Source organism: Lissotriton helveticus, chromosome 1_1 (assembly GCF_964261635.1).
Source record: "Lissotriton helveticus chromosome 1_1, aLisHel1.1, whole genome shotgun sequence".
Taxonomy (NCBI): Eukaryota; Metazoa; Chordata; class Amphibia; order Caudata; family Salamandridae; genus Lissotriton; species Lissotriton helveticus.
In genome coordinates, this window is record NC_136057.1 from 393,296,717 (window position 1) to 393,315,668 (window position 18,952).

Sequence of the window (18,952 nt, forward strand, 5' to 3'; positions counted from 1 at the left end):
TCCCTATCCTGGAGCGCCCCCCAGCGCAAGTCGTTGTAACGACTTGCGTTGTAAAAGTTGCGTCGAAAAGGCACAGCGTTGTAAAGGTTGCATAGTAAACGCTGTTCCCCACTAGAACTTGATGCAGAGGGAGGAGCCCTTACATTGTCACATACCGGATCTGCACCTGGCCCGTGAGAAAGATTTCCCCACCATCTGTTCGAGATTGGAATTCTGGAAAGTCTTGCCTTGTATACTTATTGGATTGTCACTGCTGCGAATGTTTGTGTTTTTTTTTGTTTTGTTTTGAGTAATCCCCAGCCATGTTCAGTGTCCATTATTGTAACTCCATTCACATTATTGATCATATCTTTTGTGTTGATGATTTCTTTTCCCATCTGTATGTTTTGTTTTTTATTGCCACAAAAAAAGTTATTAAAACAAAAAAAAAGTTGGCAGGCGACCCCTGTATCACTGCCTACTTTCTAAGAATCATTTCTTTACATTCATGAAGGGAAAGGGGTCCCAAATGGATTACCGACCCAACTCTTGAGCCAGCAACTTTCCAATATTTTGCGACTGGATTACGGTCACAAAACATTGATATGTAACATACCAGTTCATTATCAATATGGGGTCTCAATCCCATTTTAGGAGTCTATAAAAGTTAACTGGTCGGCTGTTGGAACATCAGGCGGTTGTTGATTTAGGCAGGTCTTGCATTGTGGAGGGCTTTGTATTGTGAGTGAGGAGTTTGAAGAGGCTTCTTTCCCGGACAGGGAGCCATTGGAGGGCTCTTAGTTGAGGGGAGGTGCTGGTTCTTCTGGGGAGGTCGAGGATGAGTCTGACTGGTGTTTCCGACGTAGAGTGCGTTGCCATGGTCAAGTCGACAGGAGTCAAGGACCTGGGTGAGACAGGGATCCATCTGAAGAGTTTGCAGAGCATGCTGAGGGTGAGGCAGCAGGCAGAGGGAACGGCAATGATCTGCTGCTTCATGGTCAGTTGGCTGCTCAGGACGATTCTGAGGTTGCATGCGTGGCCGGTGGGGGTGGGAGAGGGGTAGAGTGCGGTGGGACTCCAAGTATAAGCCCAAGGGAAGGGCTTGTTCCCAAAGATGAGGACCTCTGTTTTGTCTAAGTTGAGTTTTAGGTAGTTGGCCCACATCCAGGTGGCGATGTCAGTCATGGTGTTACGGAGGTTGGTCTTGGTGGTTTCAGTTTCTTCTGTGAGGAAGAGGATGAGATGAGTGTCGTCGGTGTACAAGATGATGTTGAGCCCATGGGTACGGGTGATGTCTGCAAGAGGTGCCATGTAGGTGTTGAAGAGGGTGGGCTGAGGGAGGAACCTTGGGGGACACCAAAGATGATGTATCTGGGTGTGGAGGAGAAGGGAGGTAGATGGATCCTCTGTGTTCGGCCATTAAAGAAGGGGGAGATCCAGTTGAGTGCATTGCCTGTATGCTAATGTGGTGGAGTCTGGTAACAAGTGTGTGGTGGGAGACAGCGTCAAAGACTGCCGAGAGGTCAAGGAGGATGAGGGCTGCTGTTCCACCTATGTCGAAGATGCATCTGATGTCATTGATTGCTACAATCAGGGCGGTGTCGGTGATGTGGTTGGGCCAGGATCCAGATTGGGAGGGGTCAATCAGGCTGTTTTCTTTGAGGTAGTGCGTGAGCTGGCGGTTGATGGATATTGCCAAGACCTTGGCGGGGGAGGGGAGTAACGAGATGTGGCGGTAGTTTTTGAGTTCTTTGGGGTTGGCTGAGGGTTTCTTTAAGAGGGGCTTGACTTTCGCATGCTTTAAGGCATCGAGAATGTGGCTGTAGATGTCGGTGATCTTGTGGTGAAAGTAGTCCGCCAGAGTGTCGCAGAGGACTTGAGAGGGTTGGATCGTGTTCTCGGATGCTGAAGAGTTCCTTGGTGTCAATGGCACTTGCCTCGATGAGGCTTGTGAGGGCTTCCTTCTTGGTCTCCATGAGATGAGGGTGGTAGCTGTTGAGGGCGGCTCTGTAGGTGGCGAGGTTGGTGGGGTTCTTGCTGGAGCGGCATTGTCTCTCTAGCTTCTTACAGTGGTATTTGAGGGTGAGTAGCTCAGGGTGAACCTACTGACGTGCTTAGCGTGTCTGTTGCAGGTGGTGTTCCTTGTGGGGGTGATGGTGTTGGTGGCTGTGGAGATCCAGTTGAGGAAGTTTTGAACGCTGAGCTTGAGGGTGTCAGAAGGGACGGTCTTGCTTATTTGAGGGTGGAGATCTAGAGGCGTTCCATGATACTGCTCCAGTTTTGGCATGGGTGGGAGGGAGGTCTTGTCGGACCTGAATCGGGGCATAAGCGGTGAAGTGAACGATGTGGTCTGTCCAGGTCAGCTCAGTAAAGTGGGAGAACTTGACTCTGTCGATGGTGGAGAAGATGGGGTCTAGTGTGTGTTCTACGTTGTGTGTGGCGGTCTAGATTTAAATGGGGCTCTCTTCGTAAGTTCACTTCATATTTCAGATATTATATCATCATAGTCCTATATAGGGCCTTTGTCTCACATCAACAGTATGTTTTATACAAATATGACTTGGCTCCTTTAGGTTAAGCCTGGTTGAGTTTACAAGAAAATCACCTACCCATTATCCCACATCTTCCCGGTTATATACCTGTTCCATTATGACTCCAACCAATGTCCATGTTTGTTAATTAGTGTGGCACCAGTCTCTTCCCAAGAAACCCACTCTGGCTTAAGGTTTTAGCCAGAATAACGTTTAGCTTTTACCTCCAGATGTGTTCATCCAAGTTCCTTCCTTACCATGAGTGATTACATGTTTCCAGACACATAACAGTTCTCTTAGAAGGCTTTCTCTAACCTCTAATCTCTGTCAATTGGTGTATCGACCTAGTTCTCCCCGCACACTGCCACCTTTCCCACACCACATGCACCATTTAAGGATAGTTTAGTCGTCACAGCCTCTTGACAATTGTGTCATTTTGCCCTGCAATAATCAGACTGGCAGTTTCACTGTGCGGGTGTCATGACTTTACTGCTTCTCCTTCTCATCCTCCTTGTTCACCAAGGAGGCTATATAGGTCATGTCTGGGAGATTAGGAAAAGACAAGTGTCCTGAATTGAGGACTTGTCTGAACCTGGTATGGATTCTTCTCCAAGCCTGCAGTTTAAATATCTCTGGACCTATAAGAAGTCAAGAAAGGCAACATTAACTCAGCTATCTTATAGGATTAACTGCCTTTATGATATACCTTTAAGAGTCGGACAGCCACCTACAGCTGTATGTGTGTTATGCAGGTTAAGTGATTCAGGGCACTGTATCCTTCATCACTACTCCTTCTGTGTTTCATATTTCACCTTCACTCCCTGAACGTACCTTACACTTTTTTATATGACTCCAATGCCAACTATTTCTTTTCATCCTTTTTGCAGCCCAACACTGCTAGCCTTTTTAACCCAACTCAAAAAGATCAATCTTCTGGTGAAATGGTCTTGGGTAAACATTTTCCTTAAAACCTACTCTGTTTCCTCTCTCATGTAATCTCTTCCTCATTCAGGAGTGGTGGGTGGTGGGGTTCAAGAAGCTTGATATGGTATGTGGGTTTAAATTCAGAGTGCAGTGTACTATTCCAATTTTTCTGATGTTCAATCTCCAGATTCTCCAGCTACTTAATGATCCTAGTGTACACGTGTGGAAAAACTCCCCTACTACTTTCCCTATCTACTTTTCCTGCTTGGAAGGAGATCAAGTCATATTCTTGTATCCTGACCCCTTCTTATTTTTCTCCCAGTTTTTAAATACCACATACCCTTGTGATCACCTTCGATTTCTTCTTAGATATAAAATTTAAGTTATTTGTGCCTTGAGCCTTTTCAGTTTCCCCTCCATTGAGAACCGTTAGATGCTGTACCAGACAGAAACCGCAATTACCAATATTTTGTACTGCCCCACTATTGCAGCAGTCCATGAATTAGCTTAATATTTATCACACACTTTAAGCCTAATAAAATAACACACACGCCTCACTACACCTATATTCTACTATTACAGCCCTGAGTGTACTGTGAGCATAACATGGTTTGGAACATATTTAATGCTTCATGAATTAGTATTGTTTGCTTCATAGTACCACATTTTAGTCTAACAGGTCTCACTCATAGCATGCTATTCTTCAGCTAAAATGAACTCAAATGTGCACGATGACAGAATAATTAATGAGATTTAGGATTTTAAATTCTTTAGAGCCTATGTGCTTTCTGCAATCCGCAGATTAGGTTTGAAGTTAGAAATATAAAAAGATGAGCAGCATTCCGTATCTCTATGGAAAAGTGAAATGAAAGGAAGAAAGATATATAACATCTTTAAATAATGAAATAATAAGTTTTCACTGATGCAGTGGACCATGTGGGAGTCAGTCACAACTCTCATATTCCAATGGTTAAACAATTTATATTGGGTTTTATCAACTGTTGACAGCTGGGAGTCCCTTACAACTCACATTTTCTAATTCTTATTGCCATTTTTCGACTGGAATTAAATCAATAACCTTCTTCAGTACTAATAGATTGTTATAATCACTGGCTTAATATTTGGAAAATTGATGCACCTCTGTCCTACCAAACTTGCACCTGGTGATGGAGTGAGAATGCTCATATGGTAAACAGGCGCAAAGGAGTTATTTTACTATATCCAGGATATGGAAGCAATTGACAAAGAGTTGAGTGTAGCGGTGCATTATCCTAAAGTATATTTACCAGAACTGGTTTTATCCTTACCTTAAGTTAGCTACTATGGACTGGTGCCTAGCGGAAAGAGACATTTGCTTTTCAATATCTGACTCCATAATTTAGCACAGGCACAGGCAGGAGAGCAATAATCTTCCAAGCAACGAGATCACCAAGCAGATGATAACTAAGGGCATTAATGATGCAATCCAAAACTCTTTCTAATAGCAGTTGTTGCTCTTTTTCTTTTTAATCTGTTTGTAGTTTATATTTTCATTTGTTTTCTCCCTTGCAGATGTTGGTCCTTCTTGTATTGCATTCTTTTTCAAAAAAATTTAGGAAGTAGCTGACAGACTGAGCTTTAATAAGGAAGCAAGTAATACAACATTAGTATCTATAACACATTTTGAATGAGTTGATTTTCGGTGTCACAAATAAAAAATACTTATTGCCCGAGATCACATTAATCTAATAGATGCATTTAGAAATTATGTTGTTTCTTCTTGTGTTTTCTCTTAGTGTGAAACCATTTGCTCAACAGACATATGCTGTCCAGACTTCACTTCCCCTTCATATACCAGGTACGTTTTAGTCAGAGTTGTAGTGTCACAAGAAAGCTTTCTTATCAACTTTATTTGCATTGTTCTTCAGTACTTAAATGAGTCTCATGCAATCAACATCGTGATGTGCAAAATTTAGAGCATTACCAAATTCATATATTTATTTTGATAGTTTGAGATGTGTAGCGTGCTACTGTAGGGCAACCTCACAGTGTTCAACTATACAGCAAAAAACATAGCTTGTGTCATATTGTTAGAACTGTCAGCCTTTGGGCGGTCTTCCCCCAATCCTTTTGCCTTACTCCTCCATTTTTTGCTGATCTCGTTTTTGATGTTCTTAGGCCACAGTCTTGTCATTGCAACCTGTGTGGGCAGGTTTAAACTCCCATTTCAACCTGGTAAAATAAAACTTTTGCCAGACCCAAACTTTCCTTTTTAATACATATAAGGCACCTCTAGGGTAGCCCTGGCTTACCCAGAGGGCAGGGTGCCGTGTATTTAAAAGGTTGGGCATGTAATTTTAATTTTTACATGTACTGATACTTAAAAACTCTTAAATTAATTTTTCACTACTGCAATGCCTACCTCTCACATACAATACATGGGGTAACCCTTTAATAGGAGATATTTTTCAATTTGGAACAAGGAGGAATGTCGAGTTTGGTGTCTAATGAATTGTAATTCAAAACTGTCTTTAATGGTAAAGTTGTATTTTAAGTCACAAATCCGAAAATACCACTTTACAAAACAGTGATGGATGGAATGCTTGAATTAATCTTATCCACTTTTAGAAAGTTGGCATTTTTTTGTCCCAACCAATTGGTGCATGCACCCTGTATCCTGGACACCATGACTAAGTGTAGCTGACAGTTGGTCTTTGTGTATTTCTCCCAAACAGTGAGACAAAAAAGCTGAATAGGTTTTGGCATGATGGAACATCTCTGACTTGAAGGGTAGGTGGAATTGTCATCTACCTCGATTGCACATCACAAAGGCTCTGCCTAAGCAAAACTCACAAAGGGTTTTGGCATTAGACCTTTGTGCCCCCAGACAAGCTGGGACCAGGGCAGGTAGGCAGGAATTCCAAAGCTGGCTCCAAGTATAAATATTGGATCCTCAGCAACTCTTCAGTACACCTCTGAACCTGTGAAAGACTCTGATGGACTGCTGTGCTGCTGTACTGCCAGAAGGACTGCAACCCTGCACCCTGTTGCCCTACTTGTTGAGAAGAAAGACGGGGCCTGCACCCTTCAGCTGAGGATGAAGTGACTCCAAGGGTCAGCTGACTGACATCCTATTCTGAGTTACAGCAACATATCAAGCTCCAAGCCCCCCTTGCATCTGCCCAGCTGACCTACTGCCTGGACCTGCCTGAGCCCTGCTGGCGTCTGCTCGAGTGAGCTCTTGATTCTCATGAGGTGCCCTTCAGGTCCTGGATCATTGCTGTGGCATCAGTTGAGCTCTCTCACCAGGAAAGGGAGAAATCCTGAAGTTTTGGGCTTTTCGTGACCGCGAACGGGCCTGTGTGTGCCAAGATCTTGCTGCCCACACTGCCCGCCAACACGAAGTTCCAGTGAACCAGACTCTTTGCACTACAGTGACTGACAGTGATGCCTGGCAACGCAAGATCTGCACTTAGAGCTACAACATCAACAGCCCTTAGTGACTACCAACATGAATTTCCATCTGCAACAGCCAACAGGATCTTCGTGACACAGCGATGACCATCGGTGACTCTGGGCTGCCTTTTGCACTACATAGATGACAATCCATGTTGCTCTCTTTGGTTCTCAAAGCCCCCTCCACCGTGAACGGAACCCTTCATGCTGGACTCTTAAAGGTAATTCTTTCAGCTGGACTAACCTGGGCTTCTATATCCTGCCTGTGCTCCATCGCCATCAGCCTGAACTTGTTACTTTCACCTGGTCTCATACGACTAGACAACGACAAGTGGTGCTTTATCCCTTTAGGCTTTATACTTTTCTTACATTTTTGAAATTGCACATCTCTGTTTATACAGATTGGATTTTTGGCATTTTGGTCTCAAATAATTTATTAAATCTTGCTCTATTTGTCAAGATTGGTGTGGGATTTTTTATTTTGTGTTTTCACTTTATTACTGTTTGAAATGCTACGTAAATACTTTACACATTGTCTCTAAGTTAACCCTGACTGCTTTTGTGCCAAGCTACCAGAGGGTTAGAGCACAGGTTAATTTGGTGTTTACTTGAGTTTCACCCTAACACAAACTGCTGTTGCTTGAGTAGAGAATCACCCCTCCTCCCCCCAACCAGTAACCCAATTTCCACACATATCAAGAGTTGTCGGAGTCCAATGAGCCTTAAAAAAAAAACCTTGATTCATGGTCAGAGTTCTAAATTGCCTGAAAATTGGACCATCTTCTTCAAATATTCATGAAATATCTGCTCCTGCTGTAATACGTTCGGATATTGTTACACCTCTCAGCCTTAGGTGGTCTTCCCCCAAGCATTTTGTCTCCCTCCTCCATTTTTGTTGATCATGTTTTTGTTGGCTTTAGGACTCTGTGCATGTCACCACTGCTAACAAGTGCTAAAGTGCATGTGTTCACTTCTTAAAAGGGGGTAATACGGGCTCTTCCCCAATTGGCATATTTAATTTAATTATAAGTCTCTAGTAAAGCAGCACTACATGTACCTAGGGCCTGTAATATACTTATAGCGGGCCAACAGCACCTATTGCATGCCCAACTAACTGTTTAAACATTCCTCAGGCCTACCATTGCAGCCTGTGTGTTTAGGTTTAAATGGCCCTTTTAACCTGGCAAAATAAACCTTTTGCCAGACTCAAACCTTCCTTTTTAATACATATATGTTATCCCAGAGTAAACCCTGGGCAGCCGAAAGGGTAGGGTATAGTGTATCTAAAATGTTGGCCATGTACTCTTAAACTTTACATGTCCTGGTAGTGAAAATCTACTAAATTAATTTTTCGCTATTGCAAGGCCTACCTCTCTAATAGGATAATATTAAAGTTACCATATTACATTTAAAATGAGAGCAGGTAACCAGTTCATATTTGGTGTCTTTGAATTGTAATGAAAAACCGTCTCTTATGGTAAAGTCAGATTTTATATTACAATTTTGAAAATGCCACTTTTAGAAAGTTGGTATGTTCCTGCATTAGTGCCTGCAGCCTGTCACTGGGTTACATGATTGTGTGTAGTTGACAGCTGGGCTTTATAAATTCCTCCCAGACAGCCACACAAAATAGAGAGATTAGGTGTGTCTGGAAAGCCCTTCACCTGCAGGATAGGAGGGCGAACCTAGGCTCAGCACCTACTTACACTTGAATAGGCTGTGTCCTGCCTCCACATAAAGGGCTGCACACCCCCTTCAGTTAGTCTGGAGCCACGGCAGGGGAGGCAGGAGATGTGCACTTGAAAAGAAATCCTCTAGAAGCTTATCCTACTTCAAAGGAGGCACCAGGTATAAATATTGGTTCTCAGACACCAACTCCTGTGTTCACTTCTGGACCTGTGGAAGACTCCACCAGGAAGCAGGACTGTTGTGCTGCTGAAAGGGCTGTCACTCTGCTGGACTGCTGCCCTGAAAGACTATTGCCTGTGGTGCTTACCTGCTGCCTGCTGCCCTCTTCCCTGGGTAAGGAGTACTGGATCGGTAACCTGTACCCAGGACCACTAAAGTGACTCCAATGGCTAGTCTTTTGTAACCTGCACCTAGACTCTGCAACTGTGAATTCTACACTGCCAAATGGGGCTACCCCAGTCCTGGAACCTTGGAAGAAAACCTGAAGTTGCTCTGCTTACCCATCTGGGGTTCCAGCAGAACCGATGTATACCCTCTGCTGTACAGCACAGCCCCAAGCAGAAGCGATTCATCACCTCAGGTGCGAGGATTCTCTCCACGTATGGACTCTGCTTCGACCTTGCAGCCAGCATCGGAATCGTTGCCACATGATTGATCTCTGACACAGGCCCTCACATTGTAAATCTCTTGTCAATGGCAGCTTAGACGATGACCCAGTTTTTGCATTGCAGCTTCGTAGGTCCTCTGAACAAAAGCATTGCCTCAGGTGTGTGACGCATCCTCGATGTTCAACTTTTCATTGCAAGCCCTTGTCGACAGGATCCTCGATTATGATGTAGGACCTCGCATCGTAGCTCCTCAGAACAAGCACATTCACTCTGCTGTATGACAAAAACTCGACGTGGGACCTCGCAAACCTCTACAACCAGGACTTAATGTACTCCTCAGCTGGCCTAATTGGGTCCCTGTAGCTGGCTCATGCTCCATCATGGTTGGCTTGAACTTGTGACTTTGTTCCGGTTCGTCGCAACTATATATAGTTGGCACTTTATGATTTTTGGCACTATTTACACTGAAATATTTAAATATCCATAGCTCCTGTTCTACTGATTGCATTTTTGTTGTTCTTGTCTTCTTATATTTATTAGAATCTACTCTCTTTTTCGAATCTGGTGTGGGATCCTCTGCTGGTGTTTTCTGTACTGTGTCACTGTCCGAAGTGTTGCACAAATGCTTTACATATTGCCTCTGAGTTAAGCCTGACTGATCTGTGCCAAGCTACCCGAGGGTTGAGTACAGGTTAAGTTAGGGTTTGCACGTGACTCCACCCTGACAGGGATGGTGGTTTCTGCTTGAGTAGGGTTTCACCCTCCTCTCAACGAGTAATCCAATTTCCTGCAGATATGCATTTTCCTATAGCCTCAAACCTACATTATATCGATTATTTTTAATTGGTAAGCCGCTGGATTCTCTCTGTCCCTATTACTTACGTTGTCCAAATGAAACTACATTTAAATAATGTGGCAACAGTCACCTGAAAGACACTCCCTTGTATGGAGCGCCTATCAAATTCTGTCTAAAACCCATATATAATCGATTGCCTAACTTGCTTGTGTACTGGAAGCATCTGCTACCAATGTCTTCAAGTAATCAGTATAGGCAATTCAACCTTGCAAACCCAGTTCAATCACCAGTATGTAACTTGATATCAGTTCAATCTTTCAAGCATGTTCCTGAAAACAAAGAAGATGTTGTTACATTTTAGAATAGCATCTTATTTATATAACAAATATACCTAATTTAAAGGGAATCCCAGTGGAGGAAGATGGATGTGGTAAGGAGCAGAGCACAAAATAATGTTAAATATGTTTTTATATGAACAAACCAGAGTAGAGAAAGAACCCAAGAGACTTAATAGAGGGAATTATATTATCTGGCAAATATTCGAACTCAAGAAGAAACTCTAGAAACTTAACAGAATGAGAAAGAGTGGATACTTTTCAAGGGTATCTCCTGATGATCTTACTGAATTTCAACAAGTTAGTTGTACCTCATAAACAGCAATAGCGATGTCTTTAAGGGGTTTAACTTTAGAAAGTTCTGAGCAATCTATGCCTCATTGAACCCTATGGCCTGCAGTAATAGACTAGTACCCTCCGTGGTGGTGACTCGGTTAATTTGCAAGTCTGTTCGGAATGCCCTCATCCCACTAAGAAGCGAGGCAGAACAGATGTAAAGGTCAATGTCACAGTCTCCCTAAAGAAAGTCTCCCAAATTAGAAATATAAAGCACAATTCTGAGGGAATTTTTCTGCGCAGGAAAAAAAAAAGATGCAGGGATGGTAGAGAAGACGCAACACGGATGTTGCCTTCCTTTACAGGAGGTGCCTTTCAACACTTATATAGGCAATGTTTAAAGTCAGAGTCTTGGTTGAGACTTAAAATAACAAGTTACTTAATGCCATTACCGTAACACATTTATGACCAGGGAAAGTATGTAAATGCCATTTAGGTTTTTCAAATGACATACAAGTTTCACCAAAAGAGTAGACTATGTTAAGCCCTTAATGCGCCTGGTAAAGCCCAGGGACCCCAAAGACACAGCCCTATAGACACCATCAGGACACCACCACCCGGTCCAAGTATTCAGAATCTCCATAAGGTAGTAAGCCTTAGAAGTCTTTGTAGAGGGGAAAAGAAACAAAGGAATGAAAACATCGAGAAAGTTAACCCTAAAACAACATTGGTGGGGAAAGCAAAGCTAGAGATGAACTGAGGGGCATTTTATCAACAAATAGCGATATTTATCGCTAAGTAGGGTTAGCGTCAATTTTTTTATCTCCGCGCATCACGGGATTTTATCGCTGAGATAACGTGCTATTAGCAACGTTTATCTCAAAAGCGATAAAATTCCCAGCGATAGTGGCAAATCGCTGAGAATACAGCGACATTCGCACATTATCGCTAACAGGGTCTTAGCCATTATATCCACCTCCCATTGGATATAATGGCTAAGAACTGATCTGAGCAGGTGTTAGTTTTTGGAGATATTCGCGCTTAGGGTGAATATTTCCATCGCTACGCCTGTGTTGGTATTAGGTGATAGCGATGTTAGCGACGGCTTTCAGTCGCTAACAGGTTGGGTACGCCCACTCTGCATGTCATTAGCGATGAATATCGCTGACATGCAAAGCGGGCCCAAAACCGCTCGCTATCGCCTACAAGCTGTCGCTAACTGCTGTTAGCGACAGCTTGCTAATAGGGCTATAGTATTATCGCCGCTTTAAAGCGTCGAAAATTGCCTATCGCCCCCCTTGATAATATGCCCCTGAGTGAGAGCCCTAGAACATACGAAAAGTTGTCAGGCACCATCTCAATAGGTGTCACGCTTTTTATAAGAACCCCAAAACAGTGTGAGTGCTGTCCTGCCTCTGCTAGCCATCTCCTTGAAGTGTATGCCTCTGTATTACCTTGTGTGCCCCAGCTGCCAATGGCCTGTCTTTCATATTTTCCAGCCTCCCTTGAGAACTCAGTTCCAGGTCGTCTTTGGTATTGTGTTGAAACCAAAGTCACTCTTTCTGTACTGCAGCCAGAGCAAAGCCCAGATTGATAGCACCTCAGAAGATTATTTCTGGACTTGACCTTGGCAAGCAGGTTAGCCACACACCTCTTAATAGTTTTCCCCTAAATGGAAAGTAGGGTGATTGGACAGCAGTTTAACAACATTGCAAACAAAAATATTTTAGTAATAGTAATATCTTACAATTGCTATACAGGCCAGAAAGCTTCTCAGCCCCGGGAAATCTTGATCAATTAGAGCCTACTTTTGGTTGTGCATTAATAATAAATACCATTTTATACGCTAGGCTAGGGGCTGGTTTAGGATTTAGCTGGTTGTAATCTCTGTCTGCCACTTCCACAAGCTTCCATCTTTATATAAAGTTATCCTCCATAACATTAAATTGTTCTCCTACCTATTGCTGTATTAGAGGAGACAGCTTGAGGTGGCATGCCCATCCGAATGCCTTCTTCATATGGTGGAATTTCTTCCACAACCGGGAACACCAGAAATGTATCTCCGAACTGCACTACAGTCAGTACCCAAATATCTAGTCCCCATATGCATCTCTCAGGCATAATAGTAACTTTCTGCAAAAGTCACCACTCCCTTCTCGGTCTTATCTGCAAGGTGAATCTACCACCATTTCTCTTGGTTACCACTGCCGCTAAATGAAAGTCTACCAATTAAATCCCTTTTTACGTGGGTATATTCTGTAACACTTGATATGAGTTTGAACTAACATTGACCCTATTTCATTTCTCAAGTGACATTATAGAATTACTCTTGTCTTTTACGCCCAATCTTTGTTAAATTGCATTATTGTTTTTGGATTTAGGGTTCGATGCCCCTGCTGGCCTCTCCCGTGCCCCAACATCTCCCCCCTGGCAAGGACGAAGCATTGCCAGCTGCAAGCTCCACATGTTGGAGTTCTCTGCGTTTTTGGAACAACAACAAGATCCAGACACAGTAAGATCCAGAACTCGGTACTAATCTCTAGGTATCTATGGTCTCTGTTTCTCTCTGCCTCTTAGGGTTAACTCATAAAAGACACAAGTTAGGAATGGGAAGAGGACATTGAATTGTAGAAAGGTGAAGGTTGAGGGTAGGGGCAAGAAAATAATTTTCAACACGTTTGTATTATGGGTTGTCGTTATTATCATTGGGTAATACAAAATGTAAACAAGCTAGGTAATTTTTTTGACTTGTTGGTTGGGTACTGCAGTTGGTAAATGCAATAGTAAGCTGAAAGTATTATGTAAGGATGGCATAAACGAATCTTTCATAGAGAAAACTTGTGTAACCCTATGATATCTATGTAAAGATTATGTTACCTCTTTGTATTTTTTCCTGACACGCATAATATTTATGTTAAGTGTAAATATATATATATATATATATTTATATATGTGTGTTATATGTGTGTGCATTTTTAAATGTATGTATTTTTCAATGCATTGATATAGGTCCATATATGTCATAATTCTTAAGTTATATCCCTTTCGTATGCTGCATGTTAGAGTTGTAAGTAGTATTGGAATTATTGGAATCATTATTGTTATTATTATTTTTATCAGTATCTGTTATGCGCTACAACTCCCTTCTGCTCTTCTCTTATCATATGGTAAGGGATGGCTGCTATAGGGCACCTGTCACCAAATCAGTGGTTTCTTGGAGCAAAGCCTCTAGCAGTAACATTGGGTTATTGGTGGGCATTGTTGGAAAAAGCAAGCTTTTCTGAATGATTGATGGTCTTCTCAGGAAAGAGTATCATTGTTCTGCATGGTAGTATAGATAAAAAGTCGCTCCCCATCCTTTCATCAATTTTTTTCTGAATTGCCAGAAACAAAAATAAGGAAAATCTCATAGACAGTATTATGTGAACTCTTCAGTTAGGGTTTGGGCTGGTTCAAGTAGGTGAATAAAAGGTGCAATTCAATGGGTCTTTTGTGGGAGTACATGTCCTAGAATGGTGTTGATCCTTGCCCATCTGCTTATCATGTGAAATGCTCAACAAGCCGCATGTTGTATGGGGCACCACAGGCAAGACCTGGTAAACCTCGGCCTTTTACTTCTTCAGATTTCTTCTGTAGTCCATGCTTCGGGGAAATCTATAGAAAGCTGCATAGCTCTACTCTGCCAAGGAGAAAGAACAATCTATAAACTCTAAATTCTTCTCCTGCATTTTATGAAAACTAGTGGTCAAAGCCATGGGGCACCTAAAATGTAAGTTTAACTCTGTGATCATGAGGGGGTTCCCTATATACGCTGAGTTTTTGCATCTTTTCTTTGGAATTATTTGCTACGCTTGACTATCACCAAATCAGTTGTATCCTTAGCTGTGACTAAGTATAACAGGTTTGCTGTTGGGCAGGGTTAAAAAAGATGCTAACTTGTACTATTGGACTGTCACCAGCAGAAGAAATGAAGATCTCATGGAGCAGGAGGAAAAGGAGAAAGTTCTGCACCATTGGCATCAATGGGCATTAAAAAGGCAGTGGCAGAAAATGTCTTCAGCATTTGCAGTGGTTGTACAATTGAGAATTCCATTGGTGCTTCCTTTTCCGATGAGCATTGGTTTGGCCGGTCATGTGCAGCCCCGGCAAATGAAAAATTCACTGGGTTGTGTGAGGACTGGGAGCGCCAAAGGGTCCACCGGATCAAGGGTTGGACAGAAACATGGCCATCGTAGCCACTAATAGGCTGGACTTTGACAAATGTCTTGACTGCACTTGTAGCTGTTTTGGATTTTTAAAAGTATATCCATTGGGTGGAAATGCAGGAAGCCACACTGACTCGTTCTTCTAAGCAGAATACTCCACCTGCGTTTGCTCTTGTTTCTTTTAGAGATTTTGAATGTAAATGAAGCGGGGAGGGGCTAATGTTACTTCTACTGCTCAAACCGGTTGGATGTGTCCACTTTCAGCTCAGACCTTTGTCTATCATGCATAATTTCCCATTTCATTGTCAATAGTAAGGAATTACTCACTGTAAGGCACAGCCAATGGAGTAGTGATATGGCTAAATGTAAAGCAATTTGCTTCACAACAATTATAACAAAGCATCTAAATGGTCAATTAAGGTCTTCCTTCAGAAGGCAGTGGAGGATATTTACAAAAATAAACCCTGTCGACAACATGAAATACAAGAGATATCTCAATTTATCAATTTTGTCTACCGGATAATGGACACAGTTAGATAATTTACACCACCAAAGCCTGCAGCATTACAAGTTGCACCATCTACTTGTAAAATAAATGCCGATGAATACTTATAGCTACAGATTCCTCACCTCTAGAATATCCACAGGTGCCAGACTGGATCCAAATTTTCAACCACAATTGCTCCAGCACCGTCGGATTTACATTGCCTCAAAGTGATGATGCACAGCTGTGTAAGTTCCTTTCTTTTGGTGCCTTACGACGCAGATCTGGAGCTCCACTCTTGACTTTGTCGGTTGTACTGATGCCAAATTTCCAGAACTCGACAGTGTTCTAAGGGAAAAACGTCACTCCCCAAGACCACAGGCTTTAAACTGTGCCATGGCTGCAAGAAGCAGATGTCAGCCATGGATTTGCACCACATTTTCCTTAGGTGCCTCGGTTCGGGTCATGACCTGAAGTCATATGACAGATGATCCATGATGCACTGAAAGACAGTCATAGAGCTGGAAGTGGAACTCTGAGTAGCAGTCCATAAGAGATGATCACACTCCAAACAATGATCTTCTTCCAGCTACAAGCCACAAGATTATTTATCCTCCACACTGCCAAGCCATCAGGAAGTCCAAATCCATGTCAAGCCATAAGTATAGAAAGGCTATGATATCACAAAAGCACAACCTCCAACACTGTATGATCACCAGAATCTCCCTCCACACCAGTATTACAGTAGGCAATGTGCAGCTCGCATTCAAGTGCAAGTTCAGGGGCCACCGAAGGCACCATAAAATGATGCGACAAACAATGTATCACCCCCCCCCCCACTGCTGTTTTGTGTATGGGCTTACGAAAAGATAGTAATCTAGACACTTTTCCTGCGACTGAATTAGAATTGTCTCTAGGCCCACCCACAGAGGAAACTGCCTTATTTTTGTGGTTGTTGTCTTAGGAGTAGTAGAAGTACTTGATTTAAAACTGCAAAGTATTGAGACCAAATCAGTTTTGTTTATAGAAATCTTACAGCGAACGTCTGCCACATCCAAGCCGTTGCTGCCATTCAAGGAGGCCTTAACAGACACCTTGATGGCTTCTTGGATAAAGCTGTGTGTGGCTCCCTCTGGTAGTCACGAATTGGCTAGACGACATTGGCCAGACCCTGAAAACCCTGCCTTTTCTTACCCAGCATCCAACCCAGAAAAGTATGGATGTCCAAGTGTCCAAGCAAAGTTATACTAATTCTTTTTCCTTCTGTACCACCAGTTAGGGAGTCAGAGCCCATGGATGTGATGGATGCATTTAGCAAAAGTGTATTTTCTATCCCCAGCTTGGCACTTGAGCCCCTAAATGCTCTCGATCCCTTGGACCATCATACATGTCCTTTGTGACATAGCCAGTGAGATCTTGCATGCTGTGCCAATGAGCTCGGAAAAGACCTAGTCTAAACAGTTTTCGTACAGACAAGATGCTGCAAAATATTTATAAAAGGCTGGCTTTGACATTACGGACAGTGTCAGCGATCATGCATAATGACTGGATGCAAGATACTGGGTTTTATGGTGATGCTTTTCAGCTCTACCCGCGATCTTGGAGTGACTGTCTGTGCTTCAGGTATTGCACAAGGATGATCAGACATGCCTTTCATGTTGTAGATCAAAGTAACTTGCATTTATTGTTCATAAACCCCACTATATGGACAGAATTGCACCATTGACTTATAAGACTAAATTAGGGAGTGGTGATGTTTGCATCCTTGTCCCGGTGGGATGGGCTCAATAATACTACTAGAGTGGAAACATTAAATTATCACATTGGGTTTTTTATGATTCTGTTCTTGACTGTAGATGAATTCTAAAATTGAACTGCTGTATAACCCTCTTTCTGTTTTACTGTGTAGGTCTCAATTATATAAGGTTATGCATGTTAAGAGCACTGCGCCATCTGCAGTATTATTCAGTTTATGATTTCCTATGTAGAATGTCTGATAACTAATATGCTTTAAATTACATACACTACATGTAGATCTACTGTTCTGTTCTTTCTTGTTTCCAATAAAAAGTGGCCACCCAGGACAAAATGGCATTAAAGGCCTTTCCACTCCTGCAAGAAGTCCGGGACATTCAAGATATAAACTTGATGCTTTGGGCTCAATCCTGGGTCTGGGTAAGGTTGGTTCTGAGGCTTCTTGGGCTGCTGACCACATGCATTGTCCGTGTCCCTAATGCTCAGTGGCACACGCAGGCCTTGCAGTGGAACCTCCAATTCTGATTGGTGCAACACTGGGGTTGCATCTTCAGCTCAAAGGAAACAGCTGAGGTTCTTCAGTGGTGGGAGGTGGACCAACTTGTCATAAAGCAAGTTGGTTTTCCTACTGCATCCCAGTTAATTGTAGTGACTGCATTATACTGCCTTGGAGCTGTAAGTTGGGAGAGGTGGAGATCAGGGGTCTGTAGTCCTCAGTTGATCAAAATCCCCACAACAATATCTTGGGCTTCATGCCATCGGGCTGACATTGAAAGCTTTTCCTCTTGTCCATCTGGGGAGGTGCTGTGCAGGTCCTGATTAACAACAGGACTGCCATGTGATACTGCAACAAACAGGGTAATGTGTTGTCTTGGATCTTCGGCCGGTAGGTGCAGTGCATTTGAAGGTGTCTGGACCAGCAAGGGATATAGGGATATCTCTAGTTTGAAATCATATATCAGGACTGATGTACCCCAGGGGGGACTAACTCAGCAGACATCAGCTGTCAGACCATGAATGGTGTCTTCATCCCGGGGTGGCCCAGGATGTCCTTGCAAAGTGGGATGTGCCACAGTTAGATCTTTTTGCCACTGTCAAGAGTATGCACTACAAAGAGAGTTACCAACATCGTCTTCTGTGAGTCACTGGACATTAATTATATGATTAATGTGCAATGAAAGACCTGTCTTTCACATTGTAGAAGATAGACTTTCTGATATGTCAGTGGTGCTATAGACATGAAGGAAATACTATATTTACCATGAAGGCCTAAATCCCTTGCTAATGTTAAAACATTACACCCAAATATATATTGTTTGTAGTGCTCTTGACACAGTAATTAAAAAGACCTTGTTCCACATAGTACTCCATATTACAGTGCATGACATTCCTAAGTGTTGTAAATAAAACTTATTTTGTTCAAATTAATGGTATTCATAATGAAAGGACTTTTTTGCAATGCCAAATATAGTCCCTTATTTATTTTTTGCTTGATGTGGACAGCCCCTTCAGGCGCATGGCAGGTAGGAGTGGGGGGGGGGGGAAGGGGGAATACACAACCCTATTTGGCATACCTCCTTCTCTATGTAAATAGTATTTAGAAATATTCAATTTCTAGAATCCCTCCAGAATATTGAGGGTTTTAGGGGGCCCTATCAAATATTTGTTCGTGTTCCCAATCTCCAGTTGTATCCTAGCTACTCGGAAATCTGACAGCTAGCCCAATTATCATTGAATATATTACCTTAGAGTTAGGAGTTTACCATAATTGGGTATAATAATACTTGATCACATAGCTGGAATTTCTCCAAAAGTACATTTTCTGCTATTTGTAGAATTCCACAGCGCCTCGAGACCCTCACGGGTGGGTTGTGTGCTTTACAAATGATTGATTGATTGATTCACAAGAGGAACTTGTACAGTTTGCAGTGGTCT

General features: G+C 42.6%; 1 protein-coding gene across 1 annotated transcript in view; it reads left to right on the top strand.

Moving 5' to 3' along the window:
• Positions 1–18,952, top strand: part of TEAD4 (TEA domain transcription factor 4) — a 479,147-nt gene that overhangs the window by 352,259 nt on the left and 107,936 nt on the right. The window contains exons 6-7 of the mRNA XM_078647400.1: positions 5,210–5,271; positions 12,955–13,085. Of these exons, the coding sequence (XP_078503526.1) occupies positions 5,210–5,271; positions 12,955–13,085 (193 nt within the window). The remainder of the gene's footprint in view (positions 1–5,209; positions 5,272–12,954; positions 13,086–18,952) is intronic.